Here is a 23,245-nt window from a genome sequence, read left to right on the forward strand (position 1 = left end):
ACCAGAACTCACGATGATTCACAGTGTCACTCTTTGTTTAATTTAAAATTAGGGCCGGGACTTTAGCGCGTTAATTACGATTAAACCAGATGACTGGTTTAAGGACCAGGGTAACTAAGTCCACGTCTGAAAAAATAACCAATGTTCTGAATGTACTTAAAAAAACATAGTTTACAGAAGGTCTACTTACCTATTGGCTACCTGAATTTCTGAAAGTACTATATTTCTAAATATTCTATTTCTACACTTGTCTGCTGGAATTGGTTGAACAAAAATAAAAATCCATGTGAAAAAAATTACTTCTCACTGTCAAATATTTATGCAATTAAAATGCGATTATTTATATTGTATTTATACAATTAAAATGTAATTAATTACAAAGCCTCTAATTAATTAGATTAATATTTTTAATCGAGTCCCGGCCCTAATATAGATGTTTTTCAGATTCAACATTCCTCGGATCAGAAATGAGTGTGAAAATGAATTTCTCAACATTGTTCTGAGGGCAGTTAGAAGGGAAACATTTTAAAGCAAACAATTAACAGATTAAGTGTACAGTGGAGATAATTTTAGATTCAAAGCCCTGTGAATTTTGTCCAATCTTTTGTCACACTAAATAGACACTACTTTCAGTTGATTAACTTTCTTCACCGAATTATCAAATAGTTCAGCATAAGAATGCCATATTGCAATGTTTTATTAAAGCGGGTATTGTTTTTCATGAAAATGTCATAGTATTACATCAACATCCTTTATGATGTTTTGTATGTCATACAATAGTGTTGATATTGTCTTTTGAGAAACTTCGCGCAATTAAGACACTTTCGCCTCATTTCTACCGCCATCTTCCCATCTGAGCTACGACATAAAACACGGAAGCTAGTGAGTCTACTAAATCTGGCCCAACATTACGGTGGAGGGGGGGGACGGAATAAACTGTCCTACCATATAAGTATTATAGTTCATCGAGTTGTATTATATTCCATTTAAATGACAGCTACCACAACATTTTCGTTTTTTTTTGTGTTCCAACCTCACACAGATTTACTCACAGGCTCATGTTAACCACACGTTCTGCATACAAACACCACCGTGAAATGGAACCGTCCACCCCACGTGACGCAGCGCCCTCCTCCCTTGGATCAAGCCATTTTGGTGGGGCCGTACATGGTGGTTTCATATTTCTCCTCGTGGAAAAAAACAAACAAACAAACAGCGCCCCGTTCGCATTTCCAACGGTCCAGCCGAGACGAGGCACGCGGTTTTTTTTTGTCGAAGTCGGGCAACTTTAATTCCGTCAGCCGTTCGAGGACGTCGTGTCGTTGGATCTGTTGTCGCGTGGGACCGTACGCAGCAACGGCAGCGAGTTGCCCAGCGGATCCCCGTGGTCCCGTCGAACAAAGGAACAGCTAAGGCCGATGCTCGCTCCCCAGCGCCATCGCTGTCAATGCTATTTATGAAGCAACTGGATGTATAGCCCAACATAAAGCTCTTTTTTTGTTACAGCAGTTAGTATTTCCTTAACTCTAAAAAAAAACAAACAACGAATTAGCGCGACGTCTCAGTGGATAACGTCGGCTACCGTTAGCACTTATTGTAGACAACTAGCCGAACTGCTAAACCACATAGCGTCACTTTACGTAGATTCAAGGAACACGTTTTCCAAAATGGCTGAAGTATACATTCGAGTGGCGGAGGAAGAAAACGAGGAACCGATGGAGATACCGTCCGAGGACGACGGCACCGTCCTGCTTTCCACCGTGGCCGCTCAGTTCCCCGGGGCGTGTGGCCTGCGCTTCAGGAGCCCCGTGTCCCAGTGCATGCGAGGGGTGCGTCTCGTGGAAGGAGTCCTGCACGCACCAGAAAACGGATGGGCGAATGCGGTGTACGTAGTGAACTATCCGAAAGGTACACGTGACCACTTCATCGAAAATCCGCATGCAGTGGATGTTCCATCTGTGCATTCGTAAAGACATGAGTGACTTGGTCTGTTACGGTATTGTAGTGTTATTGTTCTGGCAACTGCTACAAATGAGTCGCATGCGAATCAAGTGTGTTAACATTTGGTAATAAGTGCTTTAAAATGTCCCAACTGGCACTTGTGTCCAAACTTGAGCAGCACACAAGCACCCTTGCTGATTATTTATGGTCCGGGTAGTGATGGAGTGATAGGATAGCTGGTGTCTCCCTGTCTTGTCAGGTTTAAAAGCCAACTGCTGCTTCTGTGTTGAATACATTTTAGATAACAAAAGAAAGATGGAAGAAATTGACGCCTCCTCTGCTGTAAAAATGAAGCGGGGAGACATGAAGACCTCTGATCTGATCGTTCTGGGTCTTCCGTGGAAAACGAGTGAGCAGGACCTTAAAGACTACTTTAGCACATTTGGAGAAGTCATCATGGTTCAGGTAAACAAATACACATGGTAATAAAAGGCACATAGCTGCGGGTTGTTTGCCAGCACAACTGATCTCATCGCTCCACATTTGTTTTTCTCCCAGGTTAAACGAGACGCCAAGACGGGAAACTCAAAAGGATTCGGCTTTGTGAGATTCACAGAGTATGAAGCACAAGAAAAGGTGGTCTCCCAACGGCACATGATTGACGGGAGATGGTGTGACTGCAAGCTCCCAAACTCAAAGGTGAAGCTTGTAATGTCCATGTGTACACCCACTAATAACGGAAATTGCGTCACCATTACTGTTACTATATATGCTTTAATATTGATTTTTTTGTTTTGTTTTGTTTACAGCAAGGTCCAGACGAGCCTTTGAGGAGCCGGAAAGTGTTTGTAGGCCGTTGCACGGAGGACATGACCACTGACGACCTACGGCAGTTCTTTATGCAGTATGGGGAGGTCACAGATGTCTTCATCCCCAAGCCATTCCGTGCTTTTGCCTTTGTCACGTTTGCAGACGATCAGGTACGCTGTTGAAATTGTAGACGCTACATCCTGTCGCAGTGGTATCATTGCCCAGGTGACCCGATTCATGTCTTTTTTTTTTTTGTTCCGTCATAGGTTGCACAGGCCCTTTGTGGAGAGGACCTAATAATCAAAGGTGTCAGTGTGCACATCTCAAATGCTGAGCCAAAACATGGCAACAGGCAGTTTGATCGCACAACGCGGTTTGGTAACGGGTTTGGAGCTCAGGCATTTGGTAGCAGTCGTAGTGGGTTGGGGGGGAGCAGCACTAACAGTAGCATGGCTAATTTTGGCTCTTTCAGCCTGAACCCCGCGATGATGGCCGCGGCTCAGGCGGCGCTGCAGAGTAGCTGGGGCATGATGGGTATGCTGGCGAGCCAGCAGCAGACGTCCACCTCAGGCAGCACCTCCAGTGGAACGAGTTCTAGTCGGGACCAGAGTCAATCGTTCAGTGCAGGGAACAGCAACTACGGCACCAGCTCGGCCAGTCTCGGCTGGGGAACGGGGTCGAACTCTGCGACCAGCGGTAGTGGGTTCAGTTCAGGTTTTGGGTCCAGTATGGAGTCAAAGTCATCTGGGTGGGGTATGTAAGCTAAATATTTGTATGGTAAGTATTGTGACAAAGATGAGTCTTTTCAAAATGTATTTCTGGTGTAGATGCGACAACTTAACACTTTTGTGGAAGATGTTTTGTACATTTGGAAAAAATGCTAAAGATTTAATTTAGAACGTGTTGAAGTGAATCGTTTACCAGGATGTCTGACTAAAGTGCTACTTTTGATCTCTCATTTGTTTGTATCCATTTCAACTGGATTCTCTAATGCATGCATTGTGAAATGTGATAACCATTTTGAAAATGCATGAAAGTTGTGGTTCACCATTATCCGGCTTGGTCATCAACTTAAAAGGCAATCTTGCATTGGGAAGAATCTGGTTGAAACCTAAATGTTTTTAAGTGCAACTTTATTTACAGTCAAGTTCTGTGGAAAAGCCTTCATTGAAATCTCTTCTGCAGTTCACCTCTCTTCCATTTTCCTGTGAGGAAGCTCCTCTTTGGCAGCATTCTTGGGGTGATATCGGTATCATTCTCCCTCTTCCCACCTGTAAATGCAATGCCATCAAAGAACGGCTTCACTCCGCATGTTCTGAGAGACGGTGGGTGTTTTCACTTTTATCCACTTTTAAATGGAAAGAACTGCGCAACTGACATTTTAAGAACTGATGAGTGCGATTGAGGATGGCTTGTGACGAAGAATGAAGCGATGAGTGAGCGAACGGAGAGAAGCGTGAAACGGACTGGCTGTGCAGTGTAAGAGCCCAATTTGACTGCTTTCTGAATGTGTGAGTGGAGCGCCTCCCCTTACATGGACATTCTTTAAGTAGTACTTCAAGATTTTTTCCTTTTTTTTTTTAATCGCTACACAATTTTCCTTACTTTTTATTAAGTATGTTGATCAAGTGCAGAAACATTAAAATGTAGTGGAATGTTGTGATGAATATTTGTACTGCTTATATAATCTTGATTTGAATGCTGTATGGTGTGTGCTTTCCTGTTATTGAACTGATCTGTAAGTGTGTACTTGATGTGGATGACACCTGCTGAAGACTCTGGGGGACGCGAGTGATAGTGTGAGAACGTGGAGTGGTGTGTCCAATGGCTCCCAGTAGCTCTTGTGTTGTTTGTGAGGTGTTTAAAAACATGTCAAATGAAGGGCGTTCCATAATAAAGTTCATTTGAATAGATGCTTAGTTGATATTAATTGGGTCAGTTTGTCAAATAAAAACACCCATCTAATTCGATTCACATATCTAGGGACCTTGGGCTCTGCTGGTCGAGGTCTCCGTTTGCACCCTGACTGAAGTCTGTTCTGAAGGATGAAGACAGAAGTTCCAACACTTTCAGTGTGTGGCCTTCTCAGACACGGGGTAGTACCTGTCCTCTTGCTGCCTCTGATAGCTTGTCGGAGGAAATGATCCCTTTTCAATTTTTCCACAGCTACTTTTGAAGTTAAGGAAATTCAAGAAGCGGCACTAACCTTGGAGGTCATAGGTTAGAAGAAAGTAATGGATTTATTAGACTGCATTTCACGCAGAAGTACCTCTTAAAGAGGTCACAATGTATATATAGGACATATGTTGTTTGTCAGAAAAGCTAAGCGGCAGCTGTACATTTAGGTTCTTGTAGTCTGTCACTTGGCCAAAAAAAGCTTTATTTATACTTAATGTGCCAGTGCGCTACAATATGACATCACAACAACTCACAAAAGTTGTTTCATTCAAAATGTAGGTATGTATCAGATTTATTTGGTAGAACTCTTGAAAGTTGAAATGCATAATTTTCATAAAATATGGCACCGTTAATGACACGTAATCTAATGTCCTGTATAAGTAAACATTGTTTATTTGAATGTTGGCAACCAGTGAGACTCTTTATTCCACTCTTAATTCTCTGCTCTCCTCCTCAATGTCTCTGCTTTTCTTCTTCCCAGTATTCTTCTTTTTCAAATCCCTCTGCTCCTGGATCAGTTCTTCACTTTTATTTTGTATGTAGACAGACTGAAATAAATAAAGGCAAATCAAACATGTCTGCTGTAGAATATATATATATATATATATCGCTCTACCTAGATTCTGTATTATTAGGATCAAATGTGCCTACATTCAGGAATCAGGAACATTTATTGCCAAATTATGTTAGACATGCAAGTAATTTGACATGGCAGTTGCTGCATAACATTAGACAGTAAGACATTGACTGGATTTCCTAAATTATTTTAAAATTTGGTGGCTTGTGAGTTAACAGTGGAAAAATTATTTTTTGAAAATCGAGTTGAAATAACTCACCAATGCGGTACTACGACGGGCTACGAGCTTTACATCATCCGGAGACACCGTGCTTCTTTTAGCGTGCCTGAAATCAGAAACAATTAAATGATATCCATTATGGAAAATGAGATTATACTTTGTCTATAAAAACTCGCCAGTTACTTTATAAAATGAAAAAAAAAAGAGCACGAGGGTAACTCATCAGCGAAGTTAAGGTGTAATGGTAACAAAACAAAAAAAAAAACAGTCTCACCGTGAGAAGGCCTCCAGGTCTTTAGCAAAAATATCTGAAAGTGAGGAGATATTGAGTTTAGATATTCGTAAATACTGTAAATGGTATTTTGTCCAGCTGTATAATCGTACGTACACGAGTTCTGTTAAACATGTACATCTCTGTACTTGCAATGCAATTAATTTAAAAATAAAATGGTAAACCGTTTAAGAGCTTTGTTTGAACACTTTACAAAGCATCTTTGTGTAAAATAAGGATTGAGTGAATGCCAAAAGCGGCCATGTATCAGGGAGCAAATTGTTGTTACAGGATACATTTCTTTAAGAGGACATTTAATGCAAAACGTAGAGGTCAAATGCAGTAGAAATGGTTGTGTGGCGCCGCTCTATCTTCTCCACATCGGTTTAAATTACAGTAAGAGCTACTGAACTGTTAACACACTTTTGTACTTTCATGGAATAACTTTAGTTTTGTTTCTGTGCATTTTGGAATAGCTGCAAAAAATGTCCCAACATAAAACAAACATTTTCCGCAGGATAACAGATTTATGAGTGAACATTTCTGAAGGATTTAGTGGTATGAAATTTAATGCCACCAAAGTAATTATTTTTTACCTTTACAGATTAATAGTAGATGGAGCCGAGACAAACATGAACTAAACCACTACATCTCAAATGTAAAATAGTGTACTTTTTACATTATCAATTGATTTAGTTACTCTAATATAATAAATAATTAGAGATTACTATAAACTATCCAGTAGTCAGTGAAAATCAACCAGCTGCAACATGAAACTAATGCGTTCACATAAACGCATCACTACATATTACAACAGCATATTCTAAAAATCCTCTGATATAAATCAATTCACGCGGAGTGCTCGAGTCATTTTACCATTTGAGCAATTATTATTTTTGAACGAAATGCGAAAATTACACCTAATCAACTGTTGATTCTGATAAAAAAAAAAAGACATCTTGGTAGATTTGTTGTTTTTGATCATTTTAAACGGATGGATTTTAACTCGCGGATAACAATCAGAAAACTAGAAGGTTGAAGCTCCATGTTTACTGAAAGCGACTCATGGCTTGAAGCGTTATGTCTGTGGAGCCGTGCGGTCGACAGACGGGTCTCTCCGAGGAACCCACCGCACTGCCTGAACGCGGTCTCGGTTATGGCCGCCACGACTTGTCGGCTGAACGGTCTCCGGTGCTCCTCTCCCATCCGCTGACACAGGCGACCCACGGTGTAATGGACCGCTGCCTTTAACCTCTGAGGTCAAAAACAAACAATTGATCAGACGGATCAGTAGCTGATGAGGTTTAGCTTGCCACGGGCAAACAGATGTGCTATTGACGGGCTAACGTCACAAACACAGCACGCGCACTTCACGCTCTTACCTGCTGAGTCTCGTCTCTATCGACGGACATGTTCTGTTCTTCGCTGTCGAGTGAGAAGAAAACGTCGGGATAGTTTTCCCAGAATGAAACCGTGACGAACAAAAATAAAATAAAATAACAAGAACGTTAACGCTAAATTACGAACACATATTTCGAGACAAAAACAAAAAAAACTCGCGGGTAAAAGTAATCCACGCCCACAACGTCCGAGTTTATTTTCATGTTTAATACACAGCGCCACCGGGTGGTGCGGAGGAGGCATTACATCGTGGATCCATTTAATCACACATCACATTCTCTTCATGAAGTACAGGAGCTGTATGTGAACTCTGTGGCTTTTTATGCAATCTCGTTTTTTTTTTCACAATGCGTTGATTGGAGTTCTCTCAAAAGACAAGATCACAGAGCTCTTTTATAAATTTGCTTGCAGACTTGATCCTCGCAAGTAAGTTCCTGGGGAGAGAAAATATAAAGTTGTAAAATATCACGCTTTATCAGGAATAAAATGCTAAAAACAATAATGTAATTAGATCAATTGTATCCTTTTTCAAGGGGAGTGTTATTTTCTATGCCCATGAGTGCACAGAATAATAGAAATGATGACAATGCCGTGTGAACTTTATATATTCCTTATCACAAACACTATCTGGAGTGTAAGGGTCACCAGAATGAAGGCTAGTCATACCAGATGAAGCTCATCTCCATGAATCCAGTGAGTCCACCCTCGGTTCTTCTTTTCTCCTTTCTGAACACACACCAGCTTATCATTTTCCCAGTTGACCACCGTCTGATAGAGAACAAACATCAAATACAAACACAGCCGATCAATGCACATTTTTTACCCTACAGCCACACAAAACAGTCATTTGCTTAATTTGGTAAAGTACGTGACTAAAATATTACATTTACTAAAGCTCTTACCAGGCATGACCTGTTGTCCATCCCTTTAGTCACCTCTTTGACCTCTTCTCCAATTTTGAACAAACTCTCGTAATTTTTGAAGGTAGTGAACGTCTTGATTGTGAAACAATCTCCGTCTTGCTTAATCACTTTCTGGGGCTTCAACATTGAGGCAATCTTCCGAGTTGCAAAATCAATGCCTGTGTGTCAAAGTGGGAGGAATGTTTTTAGAACAAGGTTGCGCTTTTATGAAAAATTGTTAATTTTTCCATGTCACCAAGCCTGTCACGCTCTAATCAGACAATAAAAGGACATGTAACACTCTAAAACATTCGCTCAAAGAACTGCTCACTGATTAATTTAAACTTCTTAATTCACTGTGGTAAACAAGTTTACATTAACTTTCTCCATCCATGACATTTACATGTCGCATTTATACATAAACAAACATTCATTGAAAGAAAATGTGCGTAAAAAGCCGACGACACCTACCAAGTGCAACCATGTATCCCTCAAAATTGACATTGCTGACAATGTCCCACGTCCCGCTGTAGTCGACAGGCATCTTCAGACGTTTGTCTCTCACAGGCATGTGTATCAGAAGCAAACCGCTTTTAAATGAACGGGAGGGATGTTTCACGGTGCGTCGATATGGGGCAAGGGTAACGCGTTGCTGCCTTGCAGCTATTTTGAGTGAAACACAAAAGGAGGAGCACCGGGGGGGACCTTTTACACTTAATGTGAGGAAACTACTCTTTTCCTGTTAATAGGACCTCTACACAGGCTTTTGGGTTCTAAACTCATGTGCAGATGTTCAGCCTGCGATGAATACAATATGCAGCATGTGCGGCACTGAAATACAACCCCCCCTCCCCGTTGGTTCCCAGCAGCACTCCGCCAGCCATCAGGCGTAGTGTTACGGTGACGAGTGTGCAACATCCATGTTCCTCTACATGCTGATATTCATGGCGTATCACAGCAGCAGATGGATACCAAGGAAGCAGAGGGTGAAATTGTAAGTTCCGCTTTCGTTAGTCGTGTTTTTCGATCCGATTGAAAACGGGTTTCACTGTGAGGTCTTATTCTGTCTCACAGTCAAATAGTGAACGCCGTGTTCGTGGCACTTGTCCTGGTCCCTCAGTTCTACGTCATGGGAAGGTAACTAGGACACAGGGGATGGCATGGAGCCATAGAGGCCAGGGGTCACTTGTGCAAGAGGCCATGGGAAATGAATCACGCCGTCCTCTTTGTTTAAAGGCCCAAATCCTCCAGATACTGCGGGCAGCCTCTTCTGAACAACTTGGCCGCCTCGATCGCCTTGTCCTTCATAGCTTCGGGTAAATCCCATCCCACCTCATCCGTTTAACCCCCCCCCCATTCACTAGATAAGAGATCAGCACGGGACGTAACTGCGACTCTTCCAACAGGTTTGTCGGTGCTTTTCACGCTGATGGACCCGGTTCCTCAGAGCTTGTGGGCCTGCTGTCACGTGTTTGGCCTGCTGACATGTGGACAAGGACTGTGCACGGCCGTCCTGACTCTGACCGCAGCGGCATGCGTAAGAGAAAAGGCCCGAGGCGTCACGACGAGGTCACGTAGACAAACTGCAGCATCAAACCCACGTGTGTGTGTTCACAGGCCAGAACCACCCCGGAGCTGTACTACGCGTCGCTTTCTCTAACCGCCGCTTCCATTTTCAGTACAGGTGAAGTACAGCGCTTCTCAAACGATAGAACCACCGGTGCGCTGGATTTTCCCCCCTTTGAAAAGGAGCCACACCTGCGGCTGTGTCTGTGTCTGTTCAGGGTTCTTCGCGGTGCGAGTAGGAGTCCGGTTGACCGCCGGGCGGCGCGGGGCGACGGAAGCAGTGAGCGGCAGAGCGGCCCAGCTGTCACGCAGCGACATCGGATACTCCACCTATTAAGATTTTATGCGGTTTCCACGGCACCAGCAAATGGAAACTTTAAACCACGGGAAAAGTGATGCTTACTTTAGAAAAACATCACAAAGCAGGTGTTTCTGTCAATTGTTAGAAGTTTTATTTTATTTGCCGGACATTGGTTTCATGTAACAGTTATTCAGGATGTTAATGTGGGTTTCTGGCTCTAGATTTAGTGCATAATAATTATCCCAGGAAAAGTAAAAGTACATTCAATCGATTACAAGAATGCTTTGGGTTTTAAATCAGTTTGTAACTTGAAAATGACGATAATCAAAATAACCACACACAAAGTTCACTTTACAATCTCTGGCCAAAATATGGTTTTAATGTAATGATCACAATTCACAGACCTTTTCTTCAAAAGGGAACAGGGTGCAGGGCAATGTCTCCACTTCTCAGCTGAAATGATGCTCATCAAGCTTCAAAAAGAGGCACAGCAACACAACTGCTGAAACTCGGTGGGAGTCTGATCCAAGTGTATGAAACAACATTTTCATTTCATAAAGCTGCTCTCGTCACACCTATTTTCCACATTGCGTTCTACTAACGAAGCACCCGATGTTTTGAATTACCTGAACCATTTCAATAACGCATAGGGTTAATAAACATAATCAAAATGATGACGAATGGGACAAGTCACGCAGTGTTTTCCAACTGGCGGATGAAACTTCTCCGGGGTCGCTGCCTCGCGGATCAATAGAAGACACACAAGTGTGGATCATAAAGTAAACAGCGTATCTGAATTCACAAAATCACCTGAGATCAAACAAACTGGATTATGAGCGACCAGTCGCGGGTTTGTCGGAAATAGTTAGTTTGGCACAAGATGTTCCTTCAACCTGAATGATGGCTGATGGATTGGCAGGAACTTTCACCCCCCACACACACACACACACACACTCACTCATTCACTCACTCATTCACAAACTACAGACTGCAAACCTGATGGTATAACAGCAGCAATTGAAGAGCTGGGGTCGCTGTGTAATCCGGAGAAGCTTTCTTTTTTCTTTCTTTATTGTATTTCAATCCTGTGACAAAAATAAAGAAATCTATATCTGCTGTCTGTGGCAGGACTGCGGGGTTCTTGTTGTTTTCCGCCGTGATCAGAAACAACGGGTCATTGTCATTGTTTACGTTCATTGTGGTGAACTTGAATCAAGATGAAATAAACTAAAACATGGAAACCCACCGATCCCGCTGGCTCAGAAAAAACAAAAGAAAGAAAGAAAGAAAAAGACCTGGAATTGAAAGTTGGGAATTCAACTCCTACCCTAAAAGCGCATCGTAGTCTATGTACCAGAGCAGCCGGCCGTCGGCGGGCTTCACCCCGGTGACGGGCCACTTGTCCGGCTTGTCGTTCACGCGGCTCAGCTGGGTGATCAGCTCGTGCTTCCCTTTGCCCATCACCAGGAGGGCCACCGCGCGCGCCCGGTTGATGGCGCCGAAGGTGAGGCTCATGCGCCGGTGCGGCTTGACGGGGCTCTCGGTGAGCGCGGCCAGACCCTCCGCGGCGCCGTCCGCCCTGCCGCCGGGGAACAGCGAGGCCGTGTGGCCGTCGTAGCCGACTCCCAGCAGCACGAAGTGGAAGCTGGAGCCCAGGACCGAGCCGCGGATCTCCTTGTCGTACTGCGCCGCCCCCCGGTCCTCCTCCACGCACAGCCGCTGGTTGAGCTGCACCGGCATGGGGTGGATGTTGAAGTAGGGGATCCTCACGTGCTGCAGGAGATGGTCGTGCACGCCGCGGAAGTTGGACTCGGCCTCGGTCGGCGGCACGCAGCGCTCGTCCGCCATCCACACGTGGGTGTGGCTCCAGGGGAAGGAGAAGTGATGCAGGGCCAGCCGGTGGAACAGCGCCAGGGGGGTGGACCCGCCGGAGAGGGCCAGGTGGAAGACGCCGCCCTCGCGCACGGCCGCCTCCGCCGCCGCCTCCATGTCCGCGGCCAGCCTCTCCACCAGCTGCTCGGGCCAGGCCGACACCATGTCGCCCCCGCGGAAGTTGCCCTGCATCACCTGGAAGCTGTTGGCCGACGGGCCGCCCATCTGGTCGGCGCTGATGATCACCACCTCGCTGGTGTAGCCGACGTCTTTGCCGCTCACGCGGATGTCCAGCAGGTCTCGGTTGTCGGCGCCGCCGGGGTAAACGCGGGGATGGGTGCCGGCCAGGCTGTGGAGTAGCGGTGTCCATAAGCCCCAGGAAGCCAGCAGGTTTGCGGCGCTGACGAAATTGTTTTTACATCCAGCAAAAATGTGAGAAATAAGTTCTGAATAGGCTTCCTTCTGCTCCGTGGGGGTTTGCACATAATAGTCTGAAATATGTAAACCTAGGATATCGACATCCGCGTGCTCGGTCACTTCCTTCCATTCAGCGCTCGTCAAAGCGGGCCTGAATAAGTTCTTACTCACAAGAACGGCTGGATACTGAAGGCTGCCGTGCCCAAAGTAGAAAACGATTTGTTTGGGCTTGCAGTGGACGCCGTCGCTGCTCTGAAGACAGAAGACATCATTCTTGAAAAGTATCCGCGCGTATCCCACGCGTTCATCTAACATCTTGCCTGAGATCATAAGGATTGGCACCCCTTCATACTGGGCCTCGTCGATGTGTGCCAATACCGCTGAAAGACACACACACACACACACACACACACACACAGACACACACACACACACACACACACAGGATTGTTATCAGGAGAACAGTATTTGTTGCAAAGTGGTTTTACAACAGTAAAGAATTTATCAAATCACCTGCATATGTTGGCGTGAGGCTGACGTGATCTTTGGTTCTATTCATCTCCTGCTGCACGGTGCTTTGGTAAGCCTGGTACTGACCCACCACCGCCTGATTCTTCCCCAGAGGCAGCATGGAGCTGAAGACCCGCAGCTTCTTCTGGAGGACTTCTTCACTGCTGCTCACATTCGTGGGAAGCCTCATCGTCAACAGGGTCATGACCTCAGTCAGGTGGTTCTGCAGCACATCTCTGATCACCCCGTACTGGTCATAGAAGGAAATGCGACCTTGGGGGGCAAAAACAAAAGAAGAGAGAACACATGATGACATTATTCATATCTCAAAAAGGACTTAATTGCAATATTATCAGGGCATTTTTTAATGACCTTTTACATCAAGGGTCTCTTTCATTACGATCTCCACCCTCTCGATGTGGTGCTTGTTCCAGATGGGATCCAGAAACCTCTTGTTCTCCACTCTGAATGGAAGGATCTTTGCAACGACCTTTTCACAGAACAACACGCACCGTTACTTCATCCCAATTACTGATTGGCGGGCGATGGGCGGACACACACACACACACACACACACACACACACAAGGAGACTTTCTTACCTGCTTCCCCAAGTAATGGTCAATTCTGTACATTTCCTCATCCTTCAAGGAGTCCTCGAGCTGAGTGGCGAGTACCTCCGCGCTCCTGAAGTCGTGGCCGAAGGGCTTCTCCAGGACCACTCTCAGCCACGCCCCGCCGGTCGGCCTGCAGCTCTTGTTGATCTTGTCCGCGACGTCCACGTAGGCGAAGGCCGGCAGCGACAGGTAGAAGAGCCGGCCCGCCTCCGCGATCCCCTCCTGCTGAAGCTCCCGCCCAATGTGCTCGGCCAGGGCCTGGTAGTGCTCCAGGGTCTTCAGCTGCCGGTACTGAGCGAGCCGCAGGAACTGCGCTCTCAGCAGAGCGCAGCGCTCCTCCGACGCGTCCTTCGAGCAGGACACGGCCTTCAGGATGTCAAAGAGGAGCGGCGTGGCCACGTCGGCGGGGGACAGACCCCCGCCGTAGAAGGAGAAGGAGTTTCCGCTTGCCACCTGCTGGACGTACAGCTCGAAGAAGCCCTGCCACAGGTACTTCTTGGCCAGGTCCCCCGTGCCTCCCACTACCACCACCGAAACATGGCCGGCCCCCGGGGCCGCGGCTCGTTCCTCGGCCTCCCCTCCCCGGGCGCACAGAGCGACCAGAAGCAGGAGCACGGTCACAATCATGCTGCGAAGGTCCTCTAGCAGCCGCCGCTCCTGTATGGAACACAGCCGCAGGACACATGAGATCACACAGTGAGAGAATAGAGCGAGCCACTTCACATCAAAGATTATTCTTTAATGAACAATATAGAGCGGCAAAAAACATGTCGAAAATGTAGAAAATATGACGCGAAGTGCGATGTATTCAAAAGACTTGCAAATTCTTCAGTTTGCTATTAATACGAGCGTGAAAAATCAGCAATGTAAGCGTGAAAAGTGGCTGATCACGACTCTCGCGATCAGCACATTGAATGAGCAGCTCTAAATGTTTGAGGTAAAAAGCCATTTAAACATATAAGTTGCCCCCCTTTTGTCTTATCAATGGCACGTTGTAGTAAAGTGATACACTTCACATTCACCTCTTTGACAACACACACACACACACACGTGCAATAGCTACTGCTGAACTTCTTTTGGAATGTCAAATATTCACAATTAAGATTACAAGTCCCATTTAAACATGTATACACAAGTAGATAGATACATACATAATCGGAACGCCAAGAACGCAAATTAATTGGTAATGTAACCTTGAAAATGCACTGGAACTTACACAAGTTAGACAAATTAAATGAGCAATAAATGACTTAGCACCGTCTCTTTCTCCGGCCGGGACGAAGTCGCTTGAGAGCTGGCGACGCGCTGCAGCTCTAATTTTGCAATGGAAGCGATCAGCGATTCCTCGTATGCTGGTGGAGCGAAAGGGGGTGTAGACTTTGCACTTTGCTCAGGGCCACTGAGCTTCCCGTACAACGTCTCCACTGTTGACGAGAGTGCCGCGAACCTCCGAACACGCCGCCGCAATGACCTCAACGGGCCCACGATAACGGATTGAGCCTGACGGGACTGCTGCAGTCAAAGCCAGATGTTTAGTAGGAGTACGCTAAAGGCAACGCGTGGACCGCTGCACAGAATTGGCCCCTGCAGGGCTGTGTGGATTTTGACTATGAACACACATTAACTTTGACACATCACAAATGTTGAATGCCTCATCGGTGCTTGAGTGAAGAAAGTTAAACTTTTTGGGTAATCGCTCTGATAAATCTTGAGTTCTTTATTTATTTTTTTTAAATCCGATATATGGGTCTTCATCCTTTTGAAAGAGAGGCAGCCTTTCACGGACATATGCCACCTAAAAATAAAAGTTGATATCAGTGCACACGTGGCTTTACTTTTGCAGCATTATAGAGCTGTAGTTAAAGCTCAGGTGTTTGAAATGAAGACTGAACGTTGTACACAGTAAACCCAATGCAACATCTGGAATGCCTGTGCTCCACAATGTTGACACAGCGGCAATGCAAACAGCAGCTGACATTAAGGAGTGGTTTACATTCTCAAGGATTACTGCATCTAACATGAAGCTCAACAACCTACACATGGCCACTTTTAAGTGACGAATTTGACAAACAAACCGTTTTCATCGCTCAAATCTTTCTAAACCACATACCACACTTCAGTTTTACCTCAATCGGCTTCTCGGCAATTACTCTTCTGCCTCATACCACACTAGAATAAATTAAGTTGTATTTAATCTTGAAAGACGCCTCTTCACTCAGCAGCCCCTCAAACAACGCGTGATTCCACCACAAATTGACTCATCGTCAAAGTTGCATGACAGAATGAGCACAAAAAAAAGGCATCTTAAATTCCTCTGGTTTAGCTCTCACACATATTCCTCGGGCCGTCACCCATTATTTTAGTCTGGTGGGGGATTCCTAAATAAGTTTCCATTAAATATGTGACCCATTAACCCGGATGCATTTCCCCACACGTACAATGAGGACTTGTCTAAGGGCTGACTGCTTGTGTGGATCCGTGAACAAAGCACTGCGGGGATACGGCCGCCTCCCGTGGTCACATTGGTCACAGCCATGGCGTCTGCAGTGAATAACAGGGGGTCTTCTGCCGGGGGGGGGGGGGGCTGCAACTATTCACTGCTTACCAAAAGCAAAGGGTGAACCTATTCAACAGGCCTGCTCTGTGACTATTTAGCAACAAGATGTGCAGTATTATCCTTTTGAATACCTCACCAATGACAAACGCGTCCAAGAGGAACCTTCAGCCACGTAGTGAAGATTAAAATCCCTTAATTTGGTTTCACCTTAATTAAGTTTATCCGTAGCAGCACCTTGTCCACCTGCCGGTCTCACGCAAAAAGAAAATGGAAAAAAAAAGAAGAAGTTCAACCTCGATAGTCCGTAAGAGCCAATGAATGAATGACGAAGTCAGGGAACATATGCAAATGTGGCCAACGTTCCAGTTGATAACACCGAAAGATCGTGTCAGTGTTACATCATATCAACGGTGTATAGCTGCATGTAGCCTAGTTGTGACACATACGTTAGTCATAGTGCTAGTGGTTATAACACATTACGGTTACAGATATCAAGCACTGATGGAGGATACACACATGACAAAACCCAACAAAAACAAAGAAGATCAGTGTACAATGAAGGACTTTATCTACTCATTTACTGTGTCAGGCTGAAAATGATTCCCTCGGTTGGACATTTGTTACTTAGGTCAAAGTCTATTCTATCCACCAAACTAAAATGGAAACTTTTTTTGTGGTGATCTCATCTTGGTAATAGACTGTGTACAAAACATTTTTGTAACGTTTTTTTTATTATATTTTGATATCATCTATAAATTTGGATTTTAATGTGGCCAGTACAAGATATTCATTTGTGTTTTAAAAGATATGTTTTGTTCCATCTGACGCAAAATCATGAGTCTTTGAGGGAACATAAATAAGCGAGTATTCTGTGGAACACACAGGTCGGGCCGATCCTAAACCTTGTAGGGGTTGAGCTTCATGTAACATTTTATTCCACTTTAAATGTTCGTGTTATGTGTTTGCACGGAACACACACCCTCCTGTGACTCTGGCGTCATAGTGAGGTTATTGGGTTATTTAACTGTACTAATGTGGCACAGAAGGCCCAGGAAGAAAAAGCACTACGCGCCACCGTTCCACACTTACATGCTCACAGTCCGCCAAGGCCGCGAGGACTCGCTGCCGCCTGCTCGGGGGCTCTCTCAGTGTCGAGTCCTTTATGCACACGGCCTGTAATTTCTGCAGACATCCCAACAATCCATAGCATTGTGATGTGTTTAACACAGGGTAACCGGAGAGGAAGCCTAGCGGCGTAAACAAACAAAAAAAGAAAAAGAGGATGGCATTTTCAATTAAGGATTTTTGGATGAGACATAACAAGCTCCACATAAATGGTTCCTTGGTAACTTGAACAAATAATGACTCGGATACTGCTCGGACTATGACAGGCATTTAATATTGGCACACGGACGACAAACAACTCAAAGATCAAAGTGTGTTTGGGATCAAATATTCCTCATGCCTGGTAAATGTAAATGTGTTGTATGTTAACACACAATATATTTGTTATTTTTAAAAAAATATTCTGCAGTGTAATCCGGATTTAACAGTGCAACCGTTTTAAATAGGGATGCAACTGCCGTGTAGTGTTGACGTACGCTGCATTTATTTATTTCATGCAGATTTCAACTAATACTCTTGTTAATTTAACCTATTACAGCATTTCAATGAACCAAACGGGGGGTGACAGGGTTTACAAGGTTGAAAAACAAGACACCCGGAATGAACGTAACTAGTTACGTCAGAAGCGTAACCTGTGTTCCCAACCGCTCTTGCCTGTTGAACGTAACATTTCGTGAGCGTAGCCGCGTCAACGCTGCGTTACGTTACGTGGTTTGATCTTAAACACAGGAGCTGTCCATTTATACAAAGCAAAATCATTATTAAACGTTACAAACCCCTCGTCGTCGCTTACTTTACCAAACACACGCCGACAGATGAACGGCTCGGTCGATTTACGTAACGTTAACGTCACCCAACGATTCCACCTGCTAGTTAGCGTTTAACGTTAGCTGACGGGCTTCACTTCCGCTACGCTACACACATCCTTTTTCTTTTAAATCTGCGAACTACTGCACTTTCGCCAGAACTATTGATAGCAAAGCTATCGACGGACTGTGTAAAAAGTTAAATGAATGAGAACCTGCCGTGGGGACACGGAAGAGGTTAACGTTACGTTAAAAGCGGTTAAACGCTTCCTGCATCACGTGACACACGGCTCCGCCACTTGCAAACACGTCTTTCTGCAAGTAGACGTTGTGCATTTGTAGAGTTGAGGGAGGAAAAAGTGTTTCATCAACAACAATTGGGACCTTTAGGTGCACCGGGAACACGGGAATCTCACAGAACTAAATTATGCTATTGTCGGTTTTATTATTATGTATTACACGTACTACAAGTACAATTAAGAAAAGACTGAGAAAATCAATACATATAAGGGGTTATAAAGGAGGTCATGTGATACAGGTCAAAGCACCGTCATAACCACTACAACCTACTTTAGTCAAATACACACATTGCACACAATCAACACATGTGTTGCAAAAAAAGAAACGCAAAAGTGCGACAACCAAAATAAGATACACAACAAACTGAAACTCTCTTTGGACCAAATATGTGGGTGCAGCCCTAAACGTACATGAGTCCAGTCTCCCTTTCAGCTTGTCTTTCTCTGCAAACCATACGATTTAGAGTACACTGTATTACAGTCATTTAAGTAACGCAATATAAGAAAATGCTCTGCACATTTCGCAGGAAAAGAAACCTGTCTTTTAGTGATGGAGTCCAAATGCTCTTTTATATAATTTGAAAAAAACTATTGGATTATTAAACTTCTCAACACTCATTTGCATCAGTTGTATCAAAGGCCCATTACTTGCGGTGTATTATCAGCACAATGGGGACCTCTGTTGGCGTCTCCGTGTTATAGCCGTATTCTACTTGAGTCATTGACTTTCAAAGTCAGGAAGGTCATCAATCAAATGCCATGAGCTCTAAATGCTCCACCTCCAGCATTGGGCAACAGCTGTCCTCTGCAATGTCCACAAGCTGCTGTAGTCTGCGCTCTGCTAAATAATCAGAATATCACAAACTGCCGACTCTGATTTAATTATCATTCAGCTACTGTCTGCATAGTCCAGCTGTCCCGTGCCTTCTCTCCCTGAATCCAGACCTACCTCAAACAAAGCAGGTGTCCTTTTGGCCCATGATCCAACTGGTGTTGTTGACCACACTGCCAGTCGCCCTCTCTGGTCCCCCCTTATCCTCTCCTGATCAGTTGTGCTCGTTTTCACACACACACACACACACACACACACACACACACACACATACTTTGACCGTGCAGCGCCACGATGAATACAATGTGACCGGGACGCTGAAATCACACCTTTTGCTTTTAAAAAGTTTTTGTATTCCACAAACCTTGTAAACTGATCTATTGGTTAGTAAGGGATTCACTTTCCTCTCGACGTGTTTTTAGTTTAATCTCCAAATGTTAACGAGAGCTACACGTGCGTACACACACACACACACACACACACACACACACACACACACACACACACACACACACACACACACACACACCACTACCTTAAGAACAGCTGTAAAGCCTGTGATCAAGCTCTGTAGCCCTCCCAAGTTGGTCGGCCACTGTGAAATGTAAACAGTAAACAGGATGGAGCATCCCGTATGTGTGTGCGCGCTAGTTTGAGTGTGTGTCACAGACTCTGTGTGTGTGTGTGTGTGTGTGTGGAGAGGAGGGGTTGGCCACTAAAGAGAGAGAATGAGCCCACGCGGAGCGCGCTACCCCAGCTGTCACTGCTACAGCTCCAGACTTGAGAGACCACAGGACGCTGTAGGGCCAACGTGTGTGTCTGGGTGTATTTGTGTGTGCGTGTGTGTTGTCGCCCCCCCCCCCGGCATCCCCCTCGGCCTCTGGCTTCCTTCCTCCCCTTTGTTAAGCCCGCGAGGCAGACTTCGTCAAGCTGAGCACACAAACGAATGCATATGAATGCGTGCTGTCATCTTTATTAGGCCCGTTTGCCAACACCCATTACATTTAACACGGGTCTTTACCGAAGGGAGAATTCACTTTCAGTAATGCCCTAGCCCCCCCCCCCCCCCGCCCCCCCCAACTCTACTTGTCAGACGCTGAGGATTACAGTGACCTCAGGCCGGGATGAATTGAATACACAACCTGTTACACTCTAATAAGACTACGTGATGCTGAGCATTGAACGAAGGCGTCTTCATGCGACATCAAAGGCAAACGTAATTACTGACGTTGAAGTCAAGCGTAATTCGCGGTGGTTTAATATTTCAAAGATGGGACCATCTTTTTTTGGGGGGATTCCAACAAAAATATCAGTCTTTTTTTTTTTTTTTTTGCAGCGTTCACCGCTCTTTGATGAGGTCAGTGCCGATGCAGTTAGTGACGACGGATCGGGATGAAACCACAAACAGATTCACCCCTCGCATGTGTGACTAACGCAGTGTGCTTTAAACCACATTCTCACATTTCATCTCCTCATAAGACAAAAAACTTGTCGGAGCGTGTTCTCCCTTTTGTCTCTGAACGCTACGCCGCACACAGCGTGGCCCACATAGACGACACACAACCCCCCCCCCCAAATTCCAGTGAAGAGAGGTAGTGTTTTTCAGAGGTGGCATGTGGAGCTTTTTACAACGAGATGACTGAGGATACGGACGGGGGGAAAAAAAACAAAGAATGCACAGTCCTTTCAGCGCAGACAACAGGGGTCAGAATGAAGAAGCTTCTACAACATCCCTCGTGTTTGTTAGGAACATAAAAGGAGGGGGGTTTAGGATCAGTGTAATTGTTGGAGCACACTAGTGCTCTCGTGGTTTTTATTCAGTTTTGGTGAGACACTTTATGGACCTTTACAGAAGTTGAGTGAGTTTATTTGTACATAGCTTATTGGTATGGGTTTGATTTTGTGTCAATACAACTACAATAGTGAATGGAACATAGATTGAAGCTGTCTTAGGTTTTTGTCTGAGGCCACATCTGATTTTTGTCTCGTGAGATTTATCTGTTATCGTAAAGATTACACACTCCTTTGTGGGTGGCAAAGTCCTATCTCATGGGCTCATAAAAACACAAAAAATGTAATGACTGCTTTAACCTCATTCCAGACGTCTGAATCAGGTCGCAGTTCCCGTGTGATTTAAATCCAGCCTGATTATCAGAGCAAAGTCACCAGGTTAAGGCGCAACAAATGTATTACTGCAAAAGAAAAAGCGCTTTAATATTTGATAGCTAGCAGACTTCAAATGACTATTACTTGTATAAAAACAAAAATATTGCTTCAATGAAAACATCTTTGAATTCTGATTCATCAGATACTGAGAAAAATCCAGTTTTAACAATAAAATATGTTGAGAAGTAGAGAATTTACCAGCACCATTTGCTTAAGTACCGCACTTCAGTGCAACTACGAGGTACTTTATTGTTATTACTGACTTTATTTAAAAGTTCCACTTCCTGGTTCCACTTTGTGATAAACATTTTCATTTAGAATATATGATGATTTTCCAGTATGGTGCTATAAGTGAATAAATGAAGGAGTTAAAACTACCTCCATTTTGACAACTACAACCTTAAAGTACTCTTAACTGTTAAAGGATCATTGATTATGAATCCATCACATAGTAATGAAACACGGACTCTTAATAATAGAAATATAACAACCACTACTTTCGCTACTTTACTTGAGCAAATAAGCCGGGGACGTCTTCCACTACTGAAGGTTATGCTAAACTCATCAAAACGTGTTAACAAAGCAGTGCATTTTTCATTTCTTAACAAGAGGGTTTAGGGGGGGGGGGGGGGGGGGGCTCGCTGAGATGGTGGAATGGTGGACACCAGTAGGCGTACCTTGTGTTGGCAGCACACACAAAAAAAACCTCCCCGGTGATTTTAATAGTCCCACCTCTCTGTTTGCTGATACCGCGAGGCGTGTGAGGGGAGCCGGGTCTGAATGACACGCCGCCGCTGCTTCGGCCTGCCATTCACTGACCCACAAAATGCCGACCCAGCCCCCCAGTGTGAAGTACTTTTGTGTTGTCATCACCCTTCACAAGCCGGGGAACAGAGGGGAGAGGGCGGGGGGGGGGGGGGGGCTGAGCGCGTATGTGAGGCCTCAGTCTGCTCTCCAGCAGCACGCATGCACTAGGTGGATAGAAAGAAGCCTGTATTGAAATGAAAGCATTTGCATACTTGTGTGTTAGAGAGGGTGTTAACCTTTGACACCCTGGAGAACTGGATGACAACAGAAACCACTTCTCAGGGTTCCCGGCAATAACACACTCGAAAAAATAACACCTCGGCGCACCTCTGTGTTTATCAAAACTAATCGAGGAAAGGGCCGCTTGAGAGCGTTTCCTTCGAGTGGTGGTTCACACTCAAAACCAAGTGTGTCGGATCATTTGAAAGTGAGGGATGTCTGCATCTTACGGCGCGGTGTGTCGGGTCTTTGTGGGATTGAAAAGCGGATCACTGAACTGAAATTGTGTTTCTAAAACCAGCTGAGAAGTTCAACCTGAAAAGGAAAACAAACAGATTAAATGTAATGCGTGATTTAATAAGAAGGAGTCAGGTTTCGTCTTCTTTTCCTGTACTTTTGGACATACTTATCATGTTCAACTACAATTTGTGTTCGAGCCATTTAAGTATTTGTCACTTAAAAAGGTCAGAAAGCCATAAATCAGCCCACACTTAACTCGTTAATCTATTAATTGACCAACACTCCGTCTGTTGTGTGATTAATGTCCGTGTATGCTCACGTCGGACAAGACAATGTCCGCCTCTTCAGTTGTTTTATTTTTTTGGGGGGGGGGGGGGGGTCAGGGTCTTTGTCAGGTTGGCCGGCTGTATTGGGCTCTCAAATCGAGGGGGCTCTACTCTGTGCTCTGTACTCAGCGCTTCACGGAGCAAACTTGACTCCGAAATTCCTCCAGATAAGAGTTGCTAGGTGACGCTATTGTCAGATCGTCTTTGTGGTCCCATATTCATACCCAAATTGTAAGGTTCTTTATGAGGAGCGTCTCATTAGTAGTCATATATTCATACCAGAGCA

The 23,245-nt window shown here is 44.8% G+C and overlaps 5 protein-coding genes across 12 annotated transcripts; 2 read left to right on the forward strand and 3 right to left on the reverse strand.

Moving 5' to 3' along the window:
• The first annotated feature begins 1,129 nt into the window (after positions 1 to 1,129).
• On the forward strand, positions 1,130 to 5,506 carry tardbpb (TAR DNA binding protein b). 2 transcript variants are annotated; one of them, XR_005121638.2, is made up of 6 exons: positions 1,130 to 1,908; positions 2,243 to 2,406; positions 2,500 to 2,640; positions 2,751 to 2,921; positions 3,018 to 4,076; positions 4,735 to 5,506. XR_005121638.2 is itself a non-coding variant. In XM_037490257.2 (5 exons), the coding sequence occupies exons 1-5, from the start codon at positions 1,668 to 1,670 to the stop codon at positions 3,510 to 3,512; spliced, it is 1,212 nt and encodes a 403-aa protein (XP_037346154.1). In that variant the 5' UTR covers positions 1,130 to 1,667; the 3' UTR covers positions 3,513 to 4,664. The 2 variants fall into 2 exon arrangements, 1 of the variants encoding a protein (XP_037346154.1); XM_037490257.2 differs by lacking the exon at positions 4,735 to 5,506 and having other exon boundaries at positions 3,018 to 4,664.
• cenps (centromere protein S) lies at positions 5,129 to 7,554 on the reverse strand. The gene is made up of 5 exons (XM_037490259.2): positions 7,380 to 7,554; positions 7,128 to 7,251; positions 6,001 to 6,034; positions 5,766 to 5,832; positions 5,129 to 5,477 (listed from the first exon to the last, which is right to left on the reverse strand). Exons 1-5 carry the CDS (start codon positions 7,407 to 7,409, stop codon positions 5,352 to 5,354), a joined length of 381 nt encoding a protein of 126 aa, XP_037346156.1. The 5' UTR covers positions 7,410 to 7,554; the 3' UTR covers positions 5,129 to 5,351.
• A 36-nt stretch (positions 7,555 to 7,590) lies between these two features.
• Positions 7,591 to 9,067, reverse strand: rbp7b (retinol binding protein 7b, cellular). The gene is made up of 4 exons (XM_037490258.2): positions 8,772 to 9,067; positions 8,301 to 8,479; positions 8,065 to 8,166; positions 7,591 to 7,832 (listed from the first exon to the last, which is right to left on the reverse strand). The coding sequence occupies exons 1-4, from the start codon at positions 8,869 to 8,871 to the stop codon at positions 7,779 to 7,781; spliced, it is 435 nt and encodes a 144-aa protein (XP_037346155.1). The 5' UTR covers positions 8,872 to 9,067; the 3' UTR covers positions 7,591 to 7,778.
• Positions 9,068 to 9,168: 101 nt separating this feature from the next.
• LOC119230053 (uncharacterized) lies at positions 9,169 to 10,520 on the forward strand. Of its 2 annotated transcripts, XM_037491015.2 has the most exons (6): positions 9,169 to 9,294; positions 9,375 to 9,437; positions 9,537 to 9,616; positions 9,707 to 9,837; positions 9,918 to 9,984; positions 10,085 to 10,520. In XM_037491015.2, the coding sequence occupies exons 1-6, from the start codon at positions 9,221 to 9,223 to the stop codon at positions 10,201 to 10,203; spliced, it is 534 nt and encodes a 177-aa protein (XP_037346912.1). In that variant the 5' UTR covers positions 9,169 to 9,220; the 3' UTR covers positions 10,204 to 10,520. The 2 variants fall into 2 exon arrangements, with proteins under 2 accessions (XP_037346912.1, XP_037346911.2); XM_037491014.2 differs by having other exon boundaries at positions 9,918 to 10,520.
• A 6-nt stretch (positions 10,521 to 10,526) lies between these two features.
• On the reverse strand, positions 10,527 to 18,347 carry h6pd (hexose-6-phosphate dehydrogenase (glucose 1-dehydrogenase)). Of its 6 annotated transcripts, none has more exons than XM_037491012.2 (6): positions 18,063 to 18,347; positions 17,229 to 17,386; positions 13,568 to 14,239; positions 13,339 to 13,456; positions 12,970 to 13,239; positions 10,527 to 12,836 (listed from the first exon to the last, which is right to left on the reverse strand). In XM_037491012.2, exons 3-6 carry the CDS (start codon positions 14,207 to 14,209, stop codon positions 11,491 to 11,493), a joined length of 2,376 nt encoding a protein of 791 aa, XP_037346909.2. In that variant the 5' UTR covers positions 14,210 to 14,239; positions 17,229 to 17,386; positions 18,063 to 18,347; the 3' UTR covers positions 10,527 to 11,490. The 6 variants fall into 6 exon arrangements, with proteins under 6 accessions (XP_037346909.2, XP_037346908.2, XP_037346906.2 ...); XM_037491011.2 differs by having other exon boundaries at positions 18,058 to 18,347; XM_037491009.2 differs by having other exon boundaries at positions 18,041 to 18,347.
• Between the last annotated feature and the right edge of the window lie 4,898 nt (positions 18,348 to 23,245).

The sequence above is a fragment of the Pungitius pungitius genome, chromosome 8 (genome assembly GCF_949316345.1).
Source record: "Pungitius pungitius chromosome 8, fPunPun2.1, whole genome shotgun sequence".
NCBI lineage: Eukaryota > Metazoa > Chordata > Actinopteri > Perciformes > Gasterosteidae > Pungitius > Pungitius pungitius.